The sequence below is a fragment of the Drosophila nasuta genome, chromosome 2R, assembly GCF_023558535.2.
Source record: "Drosophila nasuta strain 15112-1781.00 chromosome 2R, ASM2355853v1, whole genome shotgun sequence".
NCBI lineage: Eukaryota > Metazoa > Arthropoda > Insecta > Diptera > Drosophilidae > Drosophila > Drosophila nasuta.
In genome coordinates this window covers 4,782,203-4,803,022 of record NC_083456.1, presented here as the reverse complement: position 1 = coordinate 4,803,022, position 20,820 = coordinate 4,782,203, and the positions used below count along the sequence as shown (strand labels likewise).

At 35.5% G+C, this 20,820-nt stretch overlaps 2 protein-coding genes and 3 long non-coding RNA genes across 10 annotated transcripts in view; 2 read left to right on the top strand and 3 right to left on the bottom strand.

Moving 5' to 3' along the window:
- LOC132783995 (heparan-sulfate 6-O-sulfotransferase 1) overlaps nucleotides 1-20,727 on the bottom strand; it is an 83,561-nt gene extending 62,834 nt beyond the window's left edge. The window contains exons 1-2 of one of the 3 annotated variants that reach the window (XM_060789342.1): nucleotides 20,372-20,727; nucleotides 18,017-18,438 (exon numbers count right to left, since the gene is read on the bottom strand). In XM_060789342.1, coding sequence (XP_060645325.1) covers nucleotides 18,017-18,202 — 186 coding nt within the window. In that variant the 5' untranslated portion in view covers nucleotides 18,203-18,438; nucleotides 20,372-20,727. The remainder of the gene's footprint in view (nucleotides 1-18,016; nucleotides 18,439-20,371) is intronic. The other 2 variants (XM_060789343.1, XM_060789344.1) reach the window with 2 other exon arrangements.
- On the top strand, nucleotides 5,621-7,426 carry LOC132784001 (uncharacterized). Of its 4 annotated transcripts, none has more exons than XR_009632225.1 (4): nucleotides 5,621-5,705; nucleotides 5,774-5,943; nucleotides 6,002-6,599; nucleotides 7,011-7,426. It is a non-coding gene; the product is annotated as an uncharacterized LOC132784001 (long non-coding RNA). The 4 variants fall into 4 exon arrangements; XR_009632227.1 differs by having other exon boundaries at nucleotides 5,658-5,943; nucleotides 6,002-6,258; nucleotides 6,330-6,599; XR_009632226.1 differs by having other exon boundaries at nucleotides 5,658-5,943; nucleotides 6,002-6,258; nucleotides 6,323-6,599.
- Nucleotides 8,122-8,663, bottom strand: LOC132784000 (uncharacterized). The gene is made up of 2 exons (XR_009632223.1): nucleotides 8,481-8,663; nucleotides 8,122-8,421 (listed from the first exon to the last, which is right to left on the bottom strand). It is a non-coding gene; the product is annotated as an uncharacterized LOC132784000 (long non-coding RNA).
- Nucleotides 8,749-9,268, bottom strand: LOC132783997 (uncharacterized). The gene is made up of 2 exons (XM_060789346.1): nucleotides 9,171-9,268; nucleotides 8,749-9,115 (listed from the first exon to the last, which is right to left on the bottom strand). The coding sequence occupies exons 1-2, from the start codon at nucleotides 9,247-9,249 to the stop codon at nucleotides 8,877-8,879; spliced, it is 318 nt and encodes a 105-aa protein (XP_060645329.1). The 5' UTR covers nucleotides 9,250-9,268; the 3' UTR covers nucleotides 8,749-8,876.
- LOC132784002 (uncharacterized) lies at nucleotides 16,710-18,353 on the top strand. Its single transcript, XR_009632228.1, has 2 exons — nucleotides 16,710-16,949; nucleotides 17,121-18,353. It is a non-coding gene; the product is annotated as an uncharacterized LOC132784002 (long non-coding RNA).
- Nucleotides 20,728-20,820: the final 93 nt, after the last annotated feature.

Here is a 20,820-nt window from a genome sequence, read left to right as displayed (position 1 = left end):
TTCCCAAAAGTACTTAAAAACTTAAGGTAAGAAACTTTTATGTTTGCCCCTTTTTCCAGTTTTTTTTGTTTTTTTTTTTCTTTTTTGTATTTTCGTAGGGACGGTTTGGGTCAGGCCTAGACTGTTGTTTTTGTCAAATGGCCTGAAAGTTTTGTGCAGCAAGGCATAAAAAGGGTTTTCAACTTTGCCTTCTGCTTGGGAGTTCTAAGCGGCTTACAACAAATAACAGTTTCATGCTTTCTTTATCACAAAAAAAAAGGAAATGTGTAGATTCTTATTGAAATTTAATGACTTCGTAAAACTCATTAAACTAATTACAACCAAAGGAGCAAATTCAAATTATTATAAGATAATATATTTGTACATGTAAAAGCAGATGCATCCGAAAATGAATAGTAAGTTGAAAGATAGAAGATAAACGGGGTATGTTGATGTCAAATATATTCCACATTTTACAAAACTTTATGCAAACTTTATTCAATGCCAGTAAATGACAGACAGAAACTAAATACTGGAATAATTTATGCTGGCGCCAAATTCACAGTCTGTTGAGAGAATCACAGCTGTGGGGATCATTCATTAAATACAAATAAAATATCGCTAGAAATTCTCAAACATCAGTCCATACAATAACAACACGCCATAATCAGCCAATTGTGAAAAAAATATGTTAAGCATATGCATGAAATATCTGACAATAAAATAAAAAAACGTCACCGTCGACCGTCTGGCTGGCTGACGGCTTAAATCACAACAACACAAAAAACTTTGCCTCAGAATGTCGCGACAGTGTCATTAATTTTGTTGTTATTATTTATTATTATTTGTTCGGTTTTTTCTTAACGTTTTGTTGTTGTTGCGTTGCTTATGACGATGCAAAAAACTGCTGCTAGAGATACGAAATAATCCCGATTGCAAGAGATAATCTATCTCATGAATATGATATGCATTGATAACGCCCAGACTACACACTTTCAGTACAGTCTACTCTCCATCCAAGTAAAGTGATAAAACTACTATCTATTGCACCGCCTGTCTTGCGAAGTCGCATCAGATTGTATTGGTTCGCACACTCCGAAGTTGAAAGAGGGTAATAAATCATTTCATTTATGGTAGCGACTCCGTCGACGCTGAATTATTGCCGATAATGTGGCAACATGGCTGCCGATGGCAGTCTCTGATGTAGGGCATGCAAAATACACAAAAAAAAAAAAACAAATAACATTTTGTGAAAAAATTATTGAACACAATAGCAGTCATCCGTACTCACTTCATCTATCAAAATATAAAATCGAATAACACTCTCTAAATTCAATATAAAGTATTAATTTATAAGATTTAAAAATTATACATACTATGTACAAAAAGGTTCGGCTGGAAGCATCAGCATTGGAAACTTTGTCTTTCTCAGACTTACTATATAGACTTATATTGTGGTCTGCATAATAAACACAAGTGACATTTTTATCAACTGCAATTTTTGCCAAATAAGCGGAAACCATACCATGTAGAGCAGCAATAAATGTGGCAAAGCGGCAGCTGTTACATATGTAAGAATATTGCCGAAAAGAATAAAAAGGCATATTCAAATACAAATAAGAGTGCATTCAAACATTCACCGCTGGTCATTATGACACTTTCAGCACTTGCACTCAACTTTGTGCCGAAAATATCCCACATGACCATTATAAACATAAAAAAAGGGCATGGGAACTCAAAAACGAAAAAAAACGAAAAAAACACAACAAAACAGAACAGAGAAAAGGTTAACAAGAAAACAAAAACGAGAAGAACTGAATCAGCCAACCCAAATAAATGCAAATGTATGTGTGTGTGTGTGTCTGTGTGTTCGCTGGCAAGGCGTTAACAACAAACCACACTTCGGGTAATGGGCTTTGGCTCTGCCAAAGAAAAACACAAACGGACGTATGTGGCGTATGTGTAATATTGTGAGTGAGGGCGAGCAAGTGCATGTTGACTTTGGCAACAAGACCTACATATTTTTTTTAAGCACCCGTTTGCAACTGAATATGTGCATTGTTTGCTCACACATACGCAGATACACATTTTGACCTACATCTCGACACATATATAGTACGCACTCGTCTAGTTGGCAGGCTTGATTTTCATTTAAGCCTTCATGTTGCCCGCATTTCCGTTCTGTTCCATTCCGTCCCCGTTCCTTATGCATTTTTCGACCAAACGAATTTTCTTTTCCAACAAAAAATGGGGGTCATGGTTTCCGGTTATTACTTTGCACATATATTTTCATTTGCATTTTCTTTTATTTACTTTTCTTATTATACTTTTATTTTAATTTGCCCAGCAGAAAAAACGAGCAAAAAGTGCGCGTATTTAGTTAATGGAAATTATTCAAAATGAAACACTGTGGCAACAAACCAGGCAGGTCAGCGGGTTATGCATTGACTCCAACAAAATTATTCTGGATCTGATGACCGCCTTTCAGCTGGGCACAAGGGAAAAACCATCTTGAATTTCACAGGGATTTTAAAGCAAATATTTGTGTTTTGTGCTTTTTGCTGCGGCAATGCGGAAGTAAATGATAAAGATGAAACGAAAAGCGTAATTAAGTGCACAATTCCCTTGATTTTCGAACCACTTTGCTGTATATATGTCGACTAACTCAATTCGCTTGCGATTGAAGCCAAGATTTTCGCCATTTATGCACACATTTCAAGTAACGCTACGCTCACCTTACCTTATCAAAATGCCTTGCCACGTGGCAGGTAATTCAATTAACCCATACAACGCGCTATAATTTGCTAAGACACGACCTTTATCTTTTGATAAGGTTGAGTCTTCTCGGGCAAAGCGCCAGAAAGCAAATGCCTTTTACCTGTCTGAGCATTAAACTAATTTTCTACGACTGCACATTAAACACAATTTTAGGGGCAACTCCTCTCCCTCGGGACAATGTGTGAGGTGATTGCGGCAACGAAAGCAAAGGCAATTATGTATGTATGTAGTTTCATATGTATGAGTATGTACACTCGACCGTGTGCTTGTAATCCCAAATGGGAATGCGCCAAACTCAATCTGGGGCTCGTCTGCCCTTTATAAGAATTTCAACACAAAGCATTCAAATTATGCATGGCAGTCTTATCAATATTCATAACTTTATTAAAGGCCAAGGGCCAAGAGAATGAAATGTTTACGGACAAAAATTGCACTAGATTTATACAGAAGATTTATCGAATGTTTTCGAGTTTAAGTTCTTTGAAATTTCCCTTGAATATTGATAAGACAGTTAGATAAAAGCGAAAGCCTATTGAACCACAGCTCTGTTCGCTCTACATACATATTACGCAGATTTAATCGCCGTTTAAAATGGTTCTTTCGGGAACTGGTGAAAGTTGAGCATTAACCACCCTCTAACTGTTAATTTAACGCAACGCTTCAGCTCCAATCTGTGGCAAACGACAGCATTGAGAACAAAACATTGAATCAGCATAAAATCCACATTATGAAAAGCCGAGCAAAGCAGTACGAAAATTTTATTAAAATCACCCCGCCTTGGCTGAGCGCCAATAGAATATCACCTGCCACGCCCCGAACCCCTCAGCTTTTATGCTTCAGCTCCAGCATCCTGTCTCCTGTCGCTCTGCCCTTATGTCAGTCTGCCCATTCCGTAGAATCATAAAATTAATAGCCTACGCCTGGTTTACGACAGAGCATAAGACAAAAAGGAAAAAAAAAATTATACAAAAATTGCTTAAAGAAGAATGTTTTCAGCGCGTAAAGCTCCAGGATAATTTTATAGTCCTGCCTGGTCTGGAGCTCCATTCATTCAGATAAGCATCATAGAAACTTTCATTTCGGCAAATTCCAGTTGAGACAAGCACAAATTTTCAACGTGATTTCAGCTAAAATATGGCCACGATAGTATGCGGCATTTTAGCTAATTTAGTCAGGAGTCATGTTGGTTGGAAATATTGAGAGATTTTTATCAGTAAAGTACTGAAAGAAACAAATTACGCAACTGTCTCAACTATGAAAGGACATTCAGGTGAAGCAAATACAATAGTAAATTATGAAATGATTGAAATAAGCCAGATTTATGTACGTAGAGTCGATTCATAGCACATTTCATTCTACTTGTAGGAACTTGTTAAAGCTAATACAGCTGTCTAGTGCCTCTGTCAATTGTTATTGACCACTCACAAAGAATCTGACACAAATTTAAATTCCTAACACACACCTTTATGCCAATCGTTTGCGCAGCTGATATTTTACAGCAAATTTTCATTTAAGCATTTGAACAAGATCGTAGAAGCACCATAAATTAAGTAGCTCTCAACGATTGCAATGGCCTCATTTCTAACCGGCACTTACAAGTCAATTGAAGCACATCGAGCAGCTGCTGCACTTCAACACATCTCTGGCAGAAAAATAAAAGACGATGCAGACTTGGAGTAAGGAGCAAAAAAGTAAATAAACAAGGGAACAATTACAGTACTTATCGGCAATTAAAGACACGCCCGGATAAATGGAGAATACAAATGCAAATGCACAATGCAACTGCAATTGCAAATGCACAAAATGCAAACACTTCTGTCGGCTTGAATCGCAATAAAGAACAAATTTAATGCGCACCGTTCGCCATGAAAACTTCTAATCATCTTCAGGAAAAGGGGCAATGCAATGAAAAGAGAGAGAGAGAAAAGTAACTAGGAAACAGAACTTGTCGTTAATTGCATCACAAAATGCTGCAAAGGGCGCACATTACAATTGCCAGCCTCTAGCCTCTAATTGTTGCAGTTTATGCAGTTTAACGCACATCAACTTTTCAATTGTTGCGACATTTTTATTGCAGAATTTATGCAGCAGCATAGAAAATCAATGAGAAGAGTGCTTGATTGGGAGATACCCTGTAATAGATATAGTTTACTGTGAATCAAGTATACACTTTAACAAATTGATAATACTTTAACTTTGCCATTGGCATAGGGTATAAGCTGACGGAGGAGGAGTTCGTGTGACCGGTCGCTCCGAGACTGGACGTGCACTGAACTGGCGACAAAAAGTTTTGCAACTCGGAATAATGAACAGTTGCAAACACTCACACACACACATACATACAGTCATACTGCTGTATATTAACACTGAGGCGGCTGTAATTTAGGCATGTGTGTGCAAGTGGTGACATTTTGAATTAAGTGTAGTTAATGTTGACAAACGTCAACATTATGATGCCAGCCAAGCCTGACTGCCTGACTGTCAGATTGCCACAACAACAACAACAGCAGCATCAGCACCAGCAACAGCCGCAACCGCAGCTTTAGTAGCAAAAGAACAATGTGCCACAGTCTGTAACCCACTCGGATGCGGCACTGCGAATGCGTATGGATCTCTTGGGACTGACAGCTTCGTTGACGTAGGGGACACATTGAAGTGGCATTAGGCGCTTGATTGATGAATGTGTAAGTGTTAGATTAAGATAATCGACATTTCAATAATTCAATATTCGGATGCCAATGGGAATGGGAATGGAAATGGAAACGACGCTCTCAGCATAAATATGTTGTGCTTAAGTGACGTGTGAGCTTGATTTAAGGCATTAAAAGTGCTTAAGTTCAAAAAATCCGCCGAATTGAATTAACTTTGCTTCATGCTTCATGTGACATAAATGTTTACTTAACTTGGTATTGTAATATTACAATTGAAATGAATGAGAATTTATTTCAGTATGTTCTTGTTATTTAAGGTCTTAAACTTATAACATGTTCTTCAACATTTAACTTTCACCATACAGAAAACTCTAACACTTTTCGGTATCTATGGTCCGCTTATTATTGCAAAAATGCAACTTACAAAAAAATGTACTTATACCCGCTATCCATAAGTTAGACGGGCATTGTAATTTTTGCGACAAGAAATATATATGGGAAAACAATGATTGCTGCTGTCGAGTCTTATGTCTTGGTATGTTTTTTACTCTAATGTTACATTTTGAATACCGATATAGCAAATATGTTTTCAGCTGTATTAATTATTTTCCAAATGTACAAGGTTCAAATTACAAATTAATTTATATAGTCTTCCCATATCCAAATACTCATTTGCATTCCTTTATCTGCTCAGTTAAGTAGTTTTACATATTGTTCTAGTAATTTTGCTAACCTGACACAAGAGTTCCTGGTTTGCAATTCAAAACGCGACATGAATTAGAAAAATCACATAAAGGGACAACAATAAAAGCTAAAAAGCATTGTAGACCCGTTGTAGCATATACGAATTGTAAGTACAACACAAAGCAATTGTTTCTATTGTGGCCTCGACAATATTTAAATGCAACCCGGAGGAGTCAGATTGCAGCTGGAGCTTCAACCGGACAAATGGGCAAGCAACGAGGCGTCAAGACCCCGCAAAGACATGCAAAATATGCCAACTACATGTACATATATAAAGAGGCATATAAATAAAAAAGAATTGAAACATTTCTATGCGTCACGCGGCATTTGCGACAGTTAGTCGAACGACCGAACGGCCTATCTCCATCCCTGGCCAGTCTGTGCAGCATTTGCCATTCAGTCGCTGTCGTCACTTGAGAGTGAAATGAATGCGGGTTGAAAAATAACGTAAGTCTATTAGGAGAGCATGCCAATCAAAGAGATACCTTAGAATTGTTTTAATCTGTGATAAATTATGGTTTGGCTGACACCTTTTTAAGAACTATAGGAATAAATCGTATAGGAAATGAAAAAATGTTACACATCATTAATTATAACACAATATAAATAGTATCAAGTAATTTATTCTTATGTACTATGCAACTTGTTTTCAATTTAGAATTATAGAAAAATAATAAAATAATATAAATAATTTCAATTCTTTATCAACCAATCTTATGTACAGATTAAGTAATTGTTACTTTAAGGTTAATAACATAAAATAAAATATTTAAGATAAAACTAATTTTTTTCATTCATTTCATTTCATGTCCCTTTATTGATGTCGTGTATGCTACCTGCTTGCTCATTCGGTTACAGGGCATTACACCCAGCGAAAGACAGACTAAAACAAAAAAAGAATTAAAATTGGCAAGAGTTGCCAATGAATTTTGCAATAGGGCAATGTCAATGCACTTTCGTCGTATTCTAAAATAGACAGGCGGTCAGCGGGTAGAGAGTCGCGGATCGCGGCTCGCGGTTCGCGGATGAGTACAATGGGTAGCGGGAAATGGATGGAGGCAGAGATGCAGATAGAGATTGTACTCAATCTGCTATTCTGCTTGAAGGAGGAGCACTTAAAAACTGAATGGGAAATTGTTTGGAAATGCTTTTTAAGCAAATTGCAAAACAATTAGCTGGAAGTCAAACGATTCGAGAGAAGTTCTTAAACCTTAACCCTCTTTCAAAATTATTTAACACAAAACCATTAGGCCATGTGTTCACGTACAGTAAACTATTTTACAACAACTATTCACATAATGTTTTATTTGGTATTCTTAAGCTGCCACACAATTAGATGGGTTCAATGAAATTAACAATTTTGATTTACAACAAATGAGTTCCTGGAGAGTAAAAAACAATCCAAAACTTATATACGATTTTAAAAGCATTTCTAAATTTTTGTCACGCTTTGATTTCCTGTCTCGAATGTAACAACAGAAACAACAAACCTTAATTTCTATTAACACATTTAAGTTCAGCATGAAATCGGAAAACACATCCACCACGAACGTACAACTGTAACTGTGAGCCTGTCTGCCTTAGATGAAAGTGATAAGAACGTTGCTTGTTTGGCCCTCGACTGGAATGTGAACGTGTCCATTGTGTGTGCCTTCTTCGTAATACAAACGTACATATATCCCCTTGGTTTATAGTATCCTGCCTGGGCTTAGTTGCCTTACGTTGTTTCATTGATTTTTGTTGGCGTTTCCTTTCTCACCGTCTTCCACTTTCCTTCAATATTTTTATAGGCGAAACCACTCAGCGACACCTTTCTTAAGATTTACCTGCCGCTCAAACGCTTCTGGAAGTAACAAGTTGGACAATTGCTATCGATTTTACATCAAAAAATTCTCAAATTTTGTTTCACAATTGGCAATTTTCTTTGTAATTTCATGTTTAGAAAGCAGCTATTGAACACATCTCGAGATTAATTTTTAATTATTTTTATTTTCAACGTTTTGTTACTGCGAAACATTTATTTTAAAATTATTGAAATTTAATTAGGCTTTTCGAATCTGTTTAAGAAGTTGCTCTCTAGTAGATACGCATTTGCGTTTATCACAGCATTCTGCTTTTCTAACACAACTTCCCAGTTTTCGTACATATCCCAGTTTACAAGCGCATATCATGACGCACTCCTTGGAACATTTTTCACCGTCATATAGGAATTGTTCGCATGACGGTTCAAAGCAAGGTTTGCACTGAAACTTCTCGTGGTGTTTACAACCTATGAAAGCATTATAGTAAAAGCATGTAGAATAATAAAACACATTTTAAAATGCTTACTAGTTGAACCCTGTGCCATTATAAAATTATTCAATGATGCCACTTGAAGAACATTGAAAATCAAGAGAAATGCTGCCAGTACTGTATATATCATCTCGCTAACTTGGTTTATTCTAGTTTAGGGTAAAAGTGACTAAAGACTAAACTGAAAAACAAATATACTTTAGATCTTATGTACACGTCACTCAGCCCAACTGATATGTATAACTAATAAAAAAAAAATCAATTCGTTATGAAACGATAATAATTAAAACTCTTTGTTTTTCGCATACACAAATCTTTTAATATTAATCTTGATTTTACAGTTAAGAAGTTTCCCATTTCAATATTAGTTAAAATATAAGACTTGAAATATCTTATATTTAATAACTACACTTGTGCATTTTATTAAGCAGCTTAAGCCTGCTTTTCGTTTCGTACTTTCCGGATAATGGCCTCCTTCTTCGACATAATTTTCATACTTCCACTCGGAAGACATTTATCTTTTGTCAGACATTCTCCTCCAACGCGTACATATCCAATATCGCAATGACATTCAATTTGGTGTTTAGTGGGGCAATTGTCGCCATCGTAGAGAAACTGATAACATGAACTTTCAAAGCAACCGTCTCGAAGCACTTCATTTTTGCCACATTCTTAAGATCAGAAAACATCAGCATAAAGCGTTTGGTTGCAATGTGAAGAGCTTACCAGTGAATGAACAATGATAGATTTGATTAACGAATACAAGTGTGATAAACAACAGTTTACTGATTTTCAAATACTGCATCTTCTCTCTTTGAAGCCAAGAAAATTACTAACACAAAATATTGCATGCTATTTTAAAGCAATGTAAAATGAATCAGCATTAATAATCTAGTTTAAATGCAATATAATAGTTTAAATAATATTTGACTATAAAATATCCTATATCAAGTTTATACTCATTTCAAAGATAATTTCATGTAACTAAGAATTGTTTTAACCAAGTTGAAGGTTTAAACAATGATGAGTTAGGAAAAGAACCACATACCCGTTATTAAACTACAGAAAATAAATATTTAATGCACTGTGTTTATCTTGTGGATGTTGTTACAAGCCCCACAGGGAATGGATATCAGTTTGTCAATTGTTTTTTCGATGCTTCTTTTTAAATTTTTTCAAGTCTGAAATGTAATATTGCAAGCACTTTTCATCTCAGTTTCTTGTGAATTGCAAAGGCAAAGATGAATGATGAAAAGCAGAGTAGATGCACTTCCGTTTTGGTATCGGTTGCACTCGGATAGAATGCTGTGGATGCCACCGACCGGGTGGCAGTTGTGTGCTCACACTTTGTCAACATGTGTTCAACATGATCATTCAACAGGCCGACGGCTTTTACAATACATTAATATAAACAACATTACCAATAGCTGGACGAGAGCATGCTACAACTCGACCCAAGCAACTAAGAAGTGAAGAAGTGGAAGGGGCAAAGAGTTGCCATTCGATAAGGCTACTCATAGATGCAGTTGGAAGTCGGTTTTGGCCACTTGAGAAGCGCATGCTAAATATGCAAACACATTTTTGTAACAGATCCAGTTGAATGAGTCGCACATCGTGCCTCTCTAAGTGATATATAATAGGGCGTTGAAATGCGTTCTCAGTTCTATTTCTCTATTGTTTTCATGGCGATGATGAATTGCTGGCCACTCTGCATTCAGCATGTTGATGTCTGCCACTTGGCAGCTGTTTGTAGCCTGACGGGCAACATGAAAGGCAGACAGGAGCTATTGAACAGTACTAACACATTTCGTTTAAACATCTCTCTCATTTCGCCTTTCATTCTCATCACTCTTTCGAGGTTAGTCTAATGGGTTAATGCTATAAATATGTGCATATACATATGTGTGTACGTAGACAGAACTTGCATCGGTTCACACTATGACACGTCCGTCTGGGAACATTATTTACGACTTCCGTGATGAATTTTCAGTGGCTACTTCTGCAATTACCCCAACAGCGAAACAACTTCGAACTTTGTAAGCAATCGACATTCATAAAGTGCCTCGATTTTAAATATAAACCTCAATGCGTATTTCATATGCAGTCCATGACTCCGATGTCTGCGCTGATGGACAGACAGACAGACAGACAGCTGGACAGCTGGTTCTGGGAGGGACGCATGTGGTTTAAAGTGAAAATACACACAGATAACTTTGCTGTGCGGGCGGTCTGGAATTCTGGTATTGGATTAAAAATCTGCAGTGTATGATTAAAGTATGCATATCAGCAATGTGAAATAACACAAAATAAATAGAGGCAAAAATTAAGAATAAAGGTTGAAAAAACTTTCGCAACTAGATATTTTGGAAGAGGCAAACTATACTTTGTATTCCGTACCTAATTCGCCGAATATAAATCAAAGCAATGTTTGAAGTAACTCACAAGAAGCATAAGTCACGAAAATAGCACAAAAATAATAATACACAAAATACAAAAAGGATTTGTGTTAATATTTTCGTCATATTTTGAGGAGTGACCAAAGCAGAAAAGCAAAAACGAACAAAAACATCAAAAACAAAACATGTTTCGCTCAATAACTTCTCTGTTTTCTCCCTCATTTTTTTTATGTTTTTCTGCTGCCGCTGCCGCTGCTGCTGCTGTCGTCGTTTCCACTCGAGCAATTAATACGTGAGCAAACTGGAAAATACTTGAAGCACCGAGCTGTCAGCCAAGTGCAAAACAATGTTAGCCCTGATGTATTTGTACTGTACTGAGCATATTCGCGGGGGATGAGATTTAAAGCTCTTGCTAAGATAGTAAGAGAGAGACAGAGACAGAAAGTGAGTGATAGCGCGAGAGAGACAGAGGGATAAAAAGACATAAGCCATAAGACATTCAATTCAATGTCGCGACGTTGAGCGTTGGGCGTCAGGCGTTGGGCGTTAGGCGACGGTAAGTCGATATCCCGAAAAAAGAAATTTTCTTCTTATTCGGATTCCACTTCAGGAGGGAAAGATGGGGAATAAGAAGAAGAAGCCGAAGCAAAAACCATAACCATAAAATCGTATTATGTGTAGTTAGCAGTTAGCAGTCGTATTGCAATTGCGAAATCCAAACACGCCTCTCACATTGTCACATTGGTTTGGGATATATTTAGAAATGTTCATCGCCCCCTATGTGATTCTCGTCGACGGCTTTTGTAGTGCTCGTCTCGTTGTAATTATCATCCTCTCATTGTCATCATTTGCGTATGGATGATGATTATCACGAGTGCCACTGGCGTCGTCGTCTACAAGAAATATAACACATTTTCCACTGCATAATAAATCGCTATACGGTTTTTCCTATGCTCGCCACAGACAGAATATAACATTCTTGTCGAAATCTCCTCATATTTCAAGCAACCAAGCGGAAATCCTTTATCCCCCTCCTTTCCTCTCCCACACACACACACACACTTATTTATGTGCGAGCATATTCTATATTGTATAATACGAGTACGCTCACATTTTTGCAGCTCTTTTGATAGGCGACAGTATAAAGTTATTCATAGAATTGTTGTTGTTCTTCCCATTATTATTGTTGCTGTTGTTGTTGTGGTTATACGCTTAGTACATTCGACCATACAACTAACTCATTGTTAGAACGACTTTTGTCAGTTGCCTTGCAATTGTGTGAAAAAGTTTTAATTGGATGCTTATTGCACAATTTGCTTCATTTTTACCACGACTCGAAAGCGTAATGCAAAAGTTTTATCATATTACTGTTCATTAGGCTTACAAAAATGAAAACCATCAACAAATTGAAATAGATTAGATAATTTTTGTGATATAAAAACCAACTACAGAATATATTATACAATTTGCTAATAATTTATATTCAATCAAGCATTTATAATCAGTAACCAAGGACCGGAATCGATCAACTTAAATTTGAATTATTCAATGTAGAATGCTCTGATTAAAAAAATAAAACACATTAGCATTTAATCAGTTATTTTTTACAAGTATTCGGTGAACAGAATCCACTAATTAAAAAATGAAGAATCGTTTAAAAATTGTCTCCTCGAAAATAGTTGAATTGTCCATCCAGCTGCACACGATACTACCACAGCATCTGGTCTAAAGGGAAACGCACCGGATAAACTGATCCAATTAGAAATACAAAATGCTAATTGCCTTTTATAAAACATGTTGAATTGAATTTGTAATTGGCCAAAATGCTGGCACAACAGTTTTCCACATTAATGAGTTTATACTATGAAAATGGAAATGGAAATGAATTAAAATGCAAAAAACACGCAGCGAATGGTGCTGGAAAAACCTCAAACAAGTTGCAGAATATAATTTTCAAATGTGTGGATGGATAGTAGAAAGTGTTTTCACACAAGCCTAGCATGAAATCAATAAGAAGAAAAATTAAAAGTCAAAACGAAATCAAATACAAATCGTTCAAATTAGACGGCGTCCAATAACCAGTCAGCTAAGAGCGTAACTCATGCACTTGGATTTCGATACGGTCAAGTTTCATTTGACCCAATCGCTTGCCATTTGGTGCGCCTTAACTGTTATGGAGATGAGATGCCGCTGCCAATCGTTTGATCCCCTTTGATGAACTACCCCAAAGGCATAAACAAAGTGGAGAAAAAGGCATCTTCTACCTGCATTGCCATTTAAGCTCATAAACGGCTATCAGCTTACAATGCTTTCAAAACATGAGACCGCCACACATTCAATAATAAAAGCAGCCAAACATTCAAACACCGCACTTTGGGATGCCCTATAGATCAAATAATTACGAGTCTTGCAATATTGACAATTAAAATGCAAACGTGCTCTTCAAAGATTCCGCCTTTCAAATGATCTTTCACACATGCGACCATAAAAACAATTATTTTATTAATCACTTCAAACTGCGTGACATAGTGATTATAATCAATTTATGTAGGGTATCGTCGACCTGAAAAATAAACTCAAAACCAGTTTTCATAAATGTTCCAGGCACAGGCCCAGCCTAAAAACAGCTAAACAAAAAAAATGATATGTTCGAGGCTATCAGAAAACTTTTATCAACAAAAAAAAGTCTGTTTAAGAACAACTTAGGCCTGTGTTCGACAGTAAACGGGAACGTTTAACTAGTTTACTAATTTGTGCCAGACGATCATATGAATTAGCTTTAAGTGTAAGAACGATATAGCAAATCTTAGAGATTCTTTCTTTTCTCTTCTTCCTATCTACTTGTCTTTCACTCTCTCTTTCTATCCACATCTGAGATCTCTTGGGCATAAATTAAGTTCAAAGAGGCGTGAAAAATACGAGCTGATCTTTATTAAAATCATTTGAGCTCCCCATTGTTTTTGGGATTTCAGTTTAGCCTCAGCAAAAACCGCAGATGGCATAGCACTAATCCGAAATTCATGTGCCCCATTGTTAGATCCGCTGGTACCACATTAAAGTGCCGCTGACACGCGTCTTCTGGCTTATGACATGTGCTACACTCTCTGTGTTGCTGCTGACACACAATCTCTGACCCAGCCGCCCGCTTCTTCTTTTTCTTTTTCTTTGCCGACTTTTTTAGCTCCGCACATTTCTTGGCATGTGCGCTTTTTGTACATTTCTCAGATTTTGTTGATAGTTTAATTGGTTTGGACTTGATAGTTTGCTTTGTTGCTGTCGGGCTACTGGTTTTACGTTGCGGGTTGTTAGGATGATAATAAAGATAACAAACACATAAAACAGAATATTGATGATAATTGGATGGACAGAATTGTTTTCAATTGCTGCTCAACAATTGGCGTGGTGTTAGTTGATTCTTGCAATGGAATTTTAACAATAATTCAAATATTTATACTAGCCAATTGTTATCACTGTCATATAACATAAGAATTCTTGACCTAATAAATTATAAAGTTGCAACAATCACAACAATGTAGAGTGTACATTGTATCGATTTCGAAATTAAAGTATCGTTTCCCAATAAATAAATAATTCAATTACACTCATGCTATTCAATATTTTCCACAGAAAACTGATTTTACCAAACCCATCTAACAGATAATTATCATCAATAGAAATGTTGTCAAAAAAAAATGTATGTTGATACAAGCAGAAAGCCCTGATCTTCAGATTTCCTTTATATCGACAAACAAAATGTTTATGGCTCTTAATTATATTGTAGTTACTGATTTTACAATTAACGGCTGTGTATTGTGTGGGGACATGTGTTGCTCCGACACACCATTAAATTGATTAAAGCGAGACGCACCTTGTCGTGAACATTGGGGAATGGAAGTAAGCCCAAATAGCTCAATAGACAAATCTAACATGGTCATAAAACAACGAGATCGTAAACCAAATCTATGCTAATAAAACTGCTAAGATATGGTGAGACCTGAATATTATGTTCATTGGCTGCCGTTGCCGTAGTTGATTTTATGATCAAACTAAAATCAGTTGCGTGTTTTTTATTCAACTCAGCTGAACTGTAGCTAGACGACAAGTGTTTGCAGTTCTAATAGAGCAATAAATTCGTAATAGATATTGAAACCTGGTCTGATGGATGTGTCTCCTAATAAACATGCACACTCACTCAAGCAAACACTCGCTGCTCTTACAGAAAGTTAAACTCATAAACATTTTGTGTATGTGCTTTTCCTCCAAAGCATGTTAAGGCAATAAAGCAAACTTTGTTTGTACCCAGAAAGTTGTTAAAAAATAAAGCGAATAACAAAGCGGTTGCATTATGGAAAACAAAAACCGAAATATTACGAAACTAACACATTAAAAACAAACAAAAAAACTCATAAATGACCTTGATTTTACATTTTATTAGATGGGACGGTAAAATTGATGAAAGATCATAAAAGTTGTTTTTGACAGCACAGTAAGAAATGCAAAAATATAACTTTCGATACCTTCAACGAATCTGATAGATTCAATTCTTTGTAGACACTTTAATTCGCTGCTGGCATTAACTAATAGGAAACTCAATTAGAGACGTGATATACATTTGCATCTGGATACCATTCGATTATTACGCAAAGTGCGCGTCGTGGTTGACTTCTCTAACCTCCACGTCTATTCCACTTCAAGTTGTAAATATACAACGAAAGCAACTCAACAACAAAATAGAGAAAAAACAACAAAGCGTGTAATTAATGAGTTTTTATCAAAACGTCGAAAAAAGAAATACAAATATTCAGCGAGCTCAATTTTATTGCGTTTTTTTATCATTTACTTTTTTATTTATATGTTCGTCTGACGTTTACCTCGTCGAAATTTGAATAAATGCAAATGTGTAAATAAAAGAGCATCTGAAGTTGTGGCAGCGAGTTAATGAATATTCAGAGTAAAAGTGTTCAATTTTGTTTGTTGGTTTAGAGTCTGATAAGTTTAACACATTTCTAGTGCGCTACCAACGCCACAGTGGAGCATATAGATTTCATTTGAAACTTGGGAAATTTTCTTCGTAAATGGAATAGCATTAACAATTATTTCGATTTATTTTTAAAACATTTTGTGTGTCACTTGAAAGCAAGAAGTATAAATATATAATACATAAATAGACTGCTGGTTAATCGTACTTAATCTAAGATAACGAATGATCTGTTATTCAAATATAAGCTCTTGCCCATCAAAATAGACATTATGACGACGCTTGGACATGAAGAAACACGCCCACGCAATGTATGATTTTCATTTATTTGAGTACACTTTTCATTTGTCGTAACGCGTCACTAATTAAGCTATTTTTGAAACAAACATATTTCCCCAACACCCCAACGTCAGCTGGGCGTGGCAAACCGAAGGCCTCTTTTCCTTCCCTTTCCTTCACAAATGTCGAATATTCTTGTATCTGTCTACGATGTCTGCCATGCAGTCTCACTCGAAACTAACACATCGTATTCACATTCAAGATCGCGTGTTTTCCCAACTCTGGCAGCTGTACCCAATTAATGTCACTTTGTGCACTCGTTTCACTTTGCCTAAAGACAAACTGTTGCGTATAACTATAGATTGTACATATTGTTTGTCTCATTTAGTTCAATTCTCTATTTGCGAATTGATTCGCGTTGATAAGCCTAATTTGTTAATCAATTGACATATCAATCCAAGTATATATTTTTGTTATTTATACGTGTATAAGAATTTTTATATGTATATCTTTATGGGGTTTACACACAGATCTGACACTGAATTCATTTTCAAAAACAAACGCCTACGTGTCAGTTTAGCACACATGGATATTATATGGTAATATATTTTCCACATAGTTTCATATATGTTTATGAGACATTTGGTAGACAAAAGTTCGTTTGTTTATTTCAATCTAAACGGGCATATTTAGATTCTACAAAAGAAGTTCAGAAATGTTTCCTAAAATAAAATATGTACATATTCACAACTTTCTAATGTTTATAAAAACGTTTTTAAAATATTTTAAAATTAAATAAGTAAAAAACTACGTTCTAAATCTAGCACGGGTATTTTAAAGTCATTCCAAGAAGTATGTCAGATACCTATACAAAATTTGAGGCGAGTCAATTTTAATGAAATTGCAGTGCATAAAACGCGCGGCATTTCAAAATTTATGAGCTCATCTAATGAATTTATAGACGCTAATATTAGAGAAGACTTGGCTCGACGATTAATTGATAATTTACATATACACTCCCAGACACAGAGGCGCATCTATATTTATGTAGCTGTAAACTGACTGCTAGCCTGGTGAGTTCAGAGTTTATGAGTCCCGGGAGTGCTGTTAAATGCACAGAAATGCTTGGGAAATATTTTTATGGACCAAGATTAATGCACTTTTGCACCTCACTTATTAAATCCGTCATAACATTGTGTGTAATTTCAACATAGTAGCTACTATTTTTTGATTTGAAGACATAAATTTCAAATATTATATTTTTGATTTGGAAACTGAACAGAAGACATAAATCTTAAAAGAAAGAATCTATTGGAAATGCCAGAAAAACTTTAATAAATGATTACCCAAGTTACTTCTGATGTCGATCATAAATTAGAAGAGTATTGCAATTATTATAAACAAAATTTGATATCTAGGGTTGTATTAGAATATTTGGAAGATTTTCTGACACCTTTTCGACTTGTGTGTATACAAATATCTAAACAATGCAAAGGTTAAGGCGCCAATATTTTCCGAAAGAACAAAAAATTATTTGATTTTGTTTTGTTCCCTGAATGAAAAGAAGCGGAGTCGAATGTTTGGAGTGAGCGGCTTGTAATCCGCTGATGAGAGACATGCTAATAAATACTTTACTTAAACAAAACAAAAACCGGTTTTGGGTCTACGAAAACCCCCAAGAATCGATTATGGAACGAAAATAAATGTTTATTGAATGCAAACAGCAATATAAATTATGAAATTTAACATTTCTTGCTACCTTATTTGCATTGGCGCCAAGAAAAAGTCTCAAAAAATGCAAAAAGTTAAATTTATGGTTTTGCGTCAGACGGAATTCCGAACGAAACCAAAAGAGATAATAATAATTATAGCAACAGTTATCGATTACTGATCAGTATCTATAGTCATTTGACACTTACCTGATCTTGACAAAAGTAGCCGAATCCAATGATGCCAGCAATGGCCAGAAAGAGACAAAATACAATAATTGTTCGTATTTTGGATCGTGGTTCCATTTTCTTGATTTCATAAACACCGCTGGGCAGTAATAAAGCAAAATCACTATCAACTTGTACGGAGACGTTTTTATGCATATCCACGGGCATGTTCCATAGGGCCTCAATTTAGTTTACCGCGAATTTGGAAATAATAAAATCCACATTGGTACCATTCATGCCCCTTCAACACCGAACCGATTAACATTTACGTAACCCAAGCAGACGCCAGTCATTGTCCGATAACGATTGTCGCTCACAACGATCATGAAAAGTACGCCGACGATTAATCATTTTTGGCGACCCATAACAGAATTCTTGATTTTTAAATGTATTCGAAATGGTAACTGCAAAAATATAACAAAAAAATATTTAATTAGATAAGTCATGAATATGTTTTTATATGTATAATTCTACAGTAATGTTTCAAATAGATTACACAAGCCGGCCATTACAATTTGAATAGTCTTATCAGAAAAGAGTGGGGAACCAAAACAAGTCTGACATTTCAGAGCGAAGTTAGCTTTACAAATTATTCAAATTAAAATCTGAATTGTTTCGAAAAGTGTTTCCTGTTTTTTTTTTTTAATCGTTTAAAAGCTTTAAAAATTTTTAATTAGGTTTATAGTGTCTAACAAATGACATACTAAACTTTTTATTACTATATTAAATAAACATTAGCTGATAAAAAATATTACTTTTATTAGCACAGTTCCAGCTGTCTGAGAACTTCATTGATACAAAAACAAAACTTGCTAATTACAAATTGTAGAGAGAAATAATCAGTTACTCAAAGTGATATTCCTCTCTGTTCGGTGACCAAAGAAAAGCAAAAAAAAATTAATACATATACAAAAAATATATAATATGTGACTCGAAAAAGTAGACGACGCTCACTTAAACAGATTTATATTTGTTACGATCCAAACACTTTGTGTAGGCACTTTCGATAATCTCAAGCCACACAACTTATAGATAAAATACAGGGGGCATAAATCAAAAATTGACACAATACAAATGATAGAAACATTGAACAGAAGCTGAATGAGACTTGCCACAACTGGTTGGGACAGTCAAATCAAACCTATATCTACACTGTGGGTTGATCTCAATTTCCGCAAATGTAAAATATGCGTATGCGATTTTGTGGTGGTTGTTGCTGTGGCTGGCATACATAATTATATATTGACAGAATATATCATAGTATTGCTTATGTGCAATGTGGAATTAAGCTGATATCTGATAATCTATATATATATAATATATTAACAAAAAGGTAAATATATTTAAATAATTCAGCAATGAAACGCAATTGCAATCAATCTTGAGTGATTTATTTATACTTTTTAATCAACCGATGCAATTTACTAGTGATTGTTTGCTCTTATTCAGCACGTAAAATGAATTGAATTACGTCGAATTTTTGTTCATTCTAATCATGGAAATTTCATAGATTATAAACATTGCTATACACAAAACAATACAAAACAACAAATACAAACATATTTGAAATTCATGAACTTAAGAAAAGCTTTTTGCAATTTTTATTTAGAATAGAAGGAATGGAGGTAAATTAATGAAATTTGGAAATGTAAAATGCAATTTTCAAAAAGTTCTCATTTTAATAGCTCATTAAAATGTCTCTGAATTGCAAAGAACTTGTGATGGGAATCTAAAAAAAACTTAATTATAATATCTCTTCAACATTTGTATTGCATTTCAACTCAACAATCAATTTATAAAAGGGGAATAAATTTCCAATTGCAGATTCGGCACGCGAATAGGGCGTATACACATTGTATGCTAATATTAGCCTTGTTTATTTATTTTAGTAACAATTTAGCAACATTTCGAATTGGATGCTTGAGCTGCTCTGACGCCATTCCCCAACAATCCTCAACCCTCGTGGCAACCCCCGTCGCCACCGCCCCCAACCCCCAATTAACGCCGGTGTCCATCTGCAGCATTTGTGTCGGCTGACGTCAAAAGCAAGCGCTGTGAATGTTAGTGGCAGCCGCAATAGACTAAATCGCTAACAAAATGTGAATGCAGTAAAAAAAAAGAATTAAACGAATTACATATTACAAAAGAGCTCGTAGTTAATGCACATGCTGAGAGACGAAGCGACTAAAAGTAAACCACTCAACAAAAACAAAATGCGAAGGCAAAGCAGAAACGTAAAAACAGCTGTTCGCTGGTGTCTTATTGCAACATTTGCTTTGGCCAATTGGTCGATTAACGGGGCTAAGTCCAGTAGATAAATGTTTGCAATTCACTTACTTTGTTTACGAATAACTGACCTCTTCAATTTGTAACAATTTGCAGACAACACTGCTGTATTTATTTACATTTTTCGAGTATTTTTGTGTATTCTTATTGCTTACATTCTCATTTAGCACACATTTTCTTTTTGGCTTACGTTCGTATAGACAAAACGCGCCACACGACACAACAAATGCGTAAATATTGCAAGAAACACCCAAACGAAAACTGTAAAACACACTCGGCGTTTTAAGCACTTAATTATTGTATTATTTGTGTAAATATTTAGCGTTTAGCGAGTAAATGTTGTAATAATTCTTAGCCACAAACGCGCATTCTTGCTTTACACGTCTATTTTCACCAGCAGCAGCGGATAAACTGGCGAAAAGCGAAAACAAAATACGCACATGTGACGTCACGATGAATATCGGGGCTACCAACTTAATTTCGTTTAACAGCACAGCTGT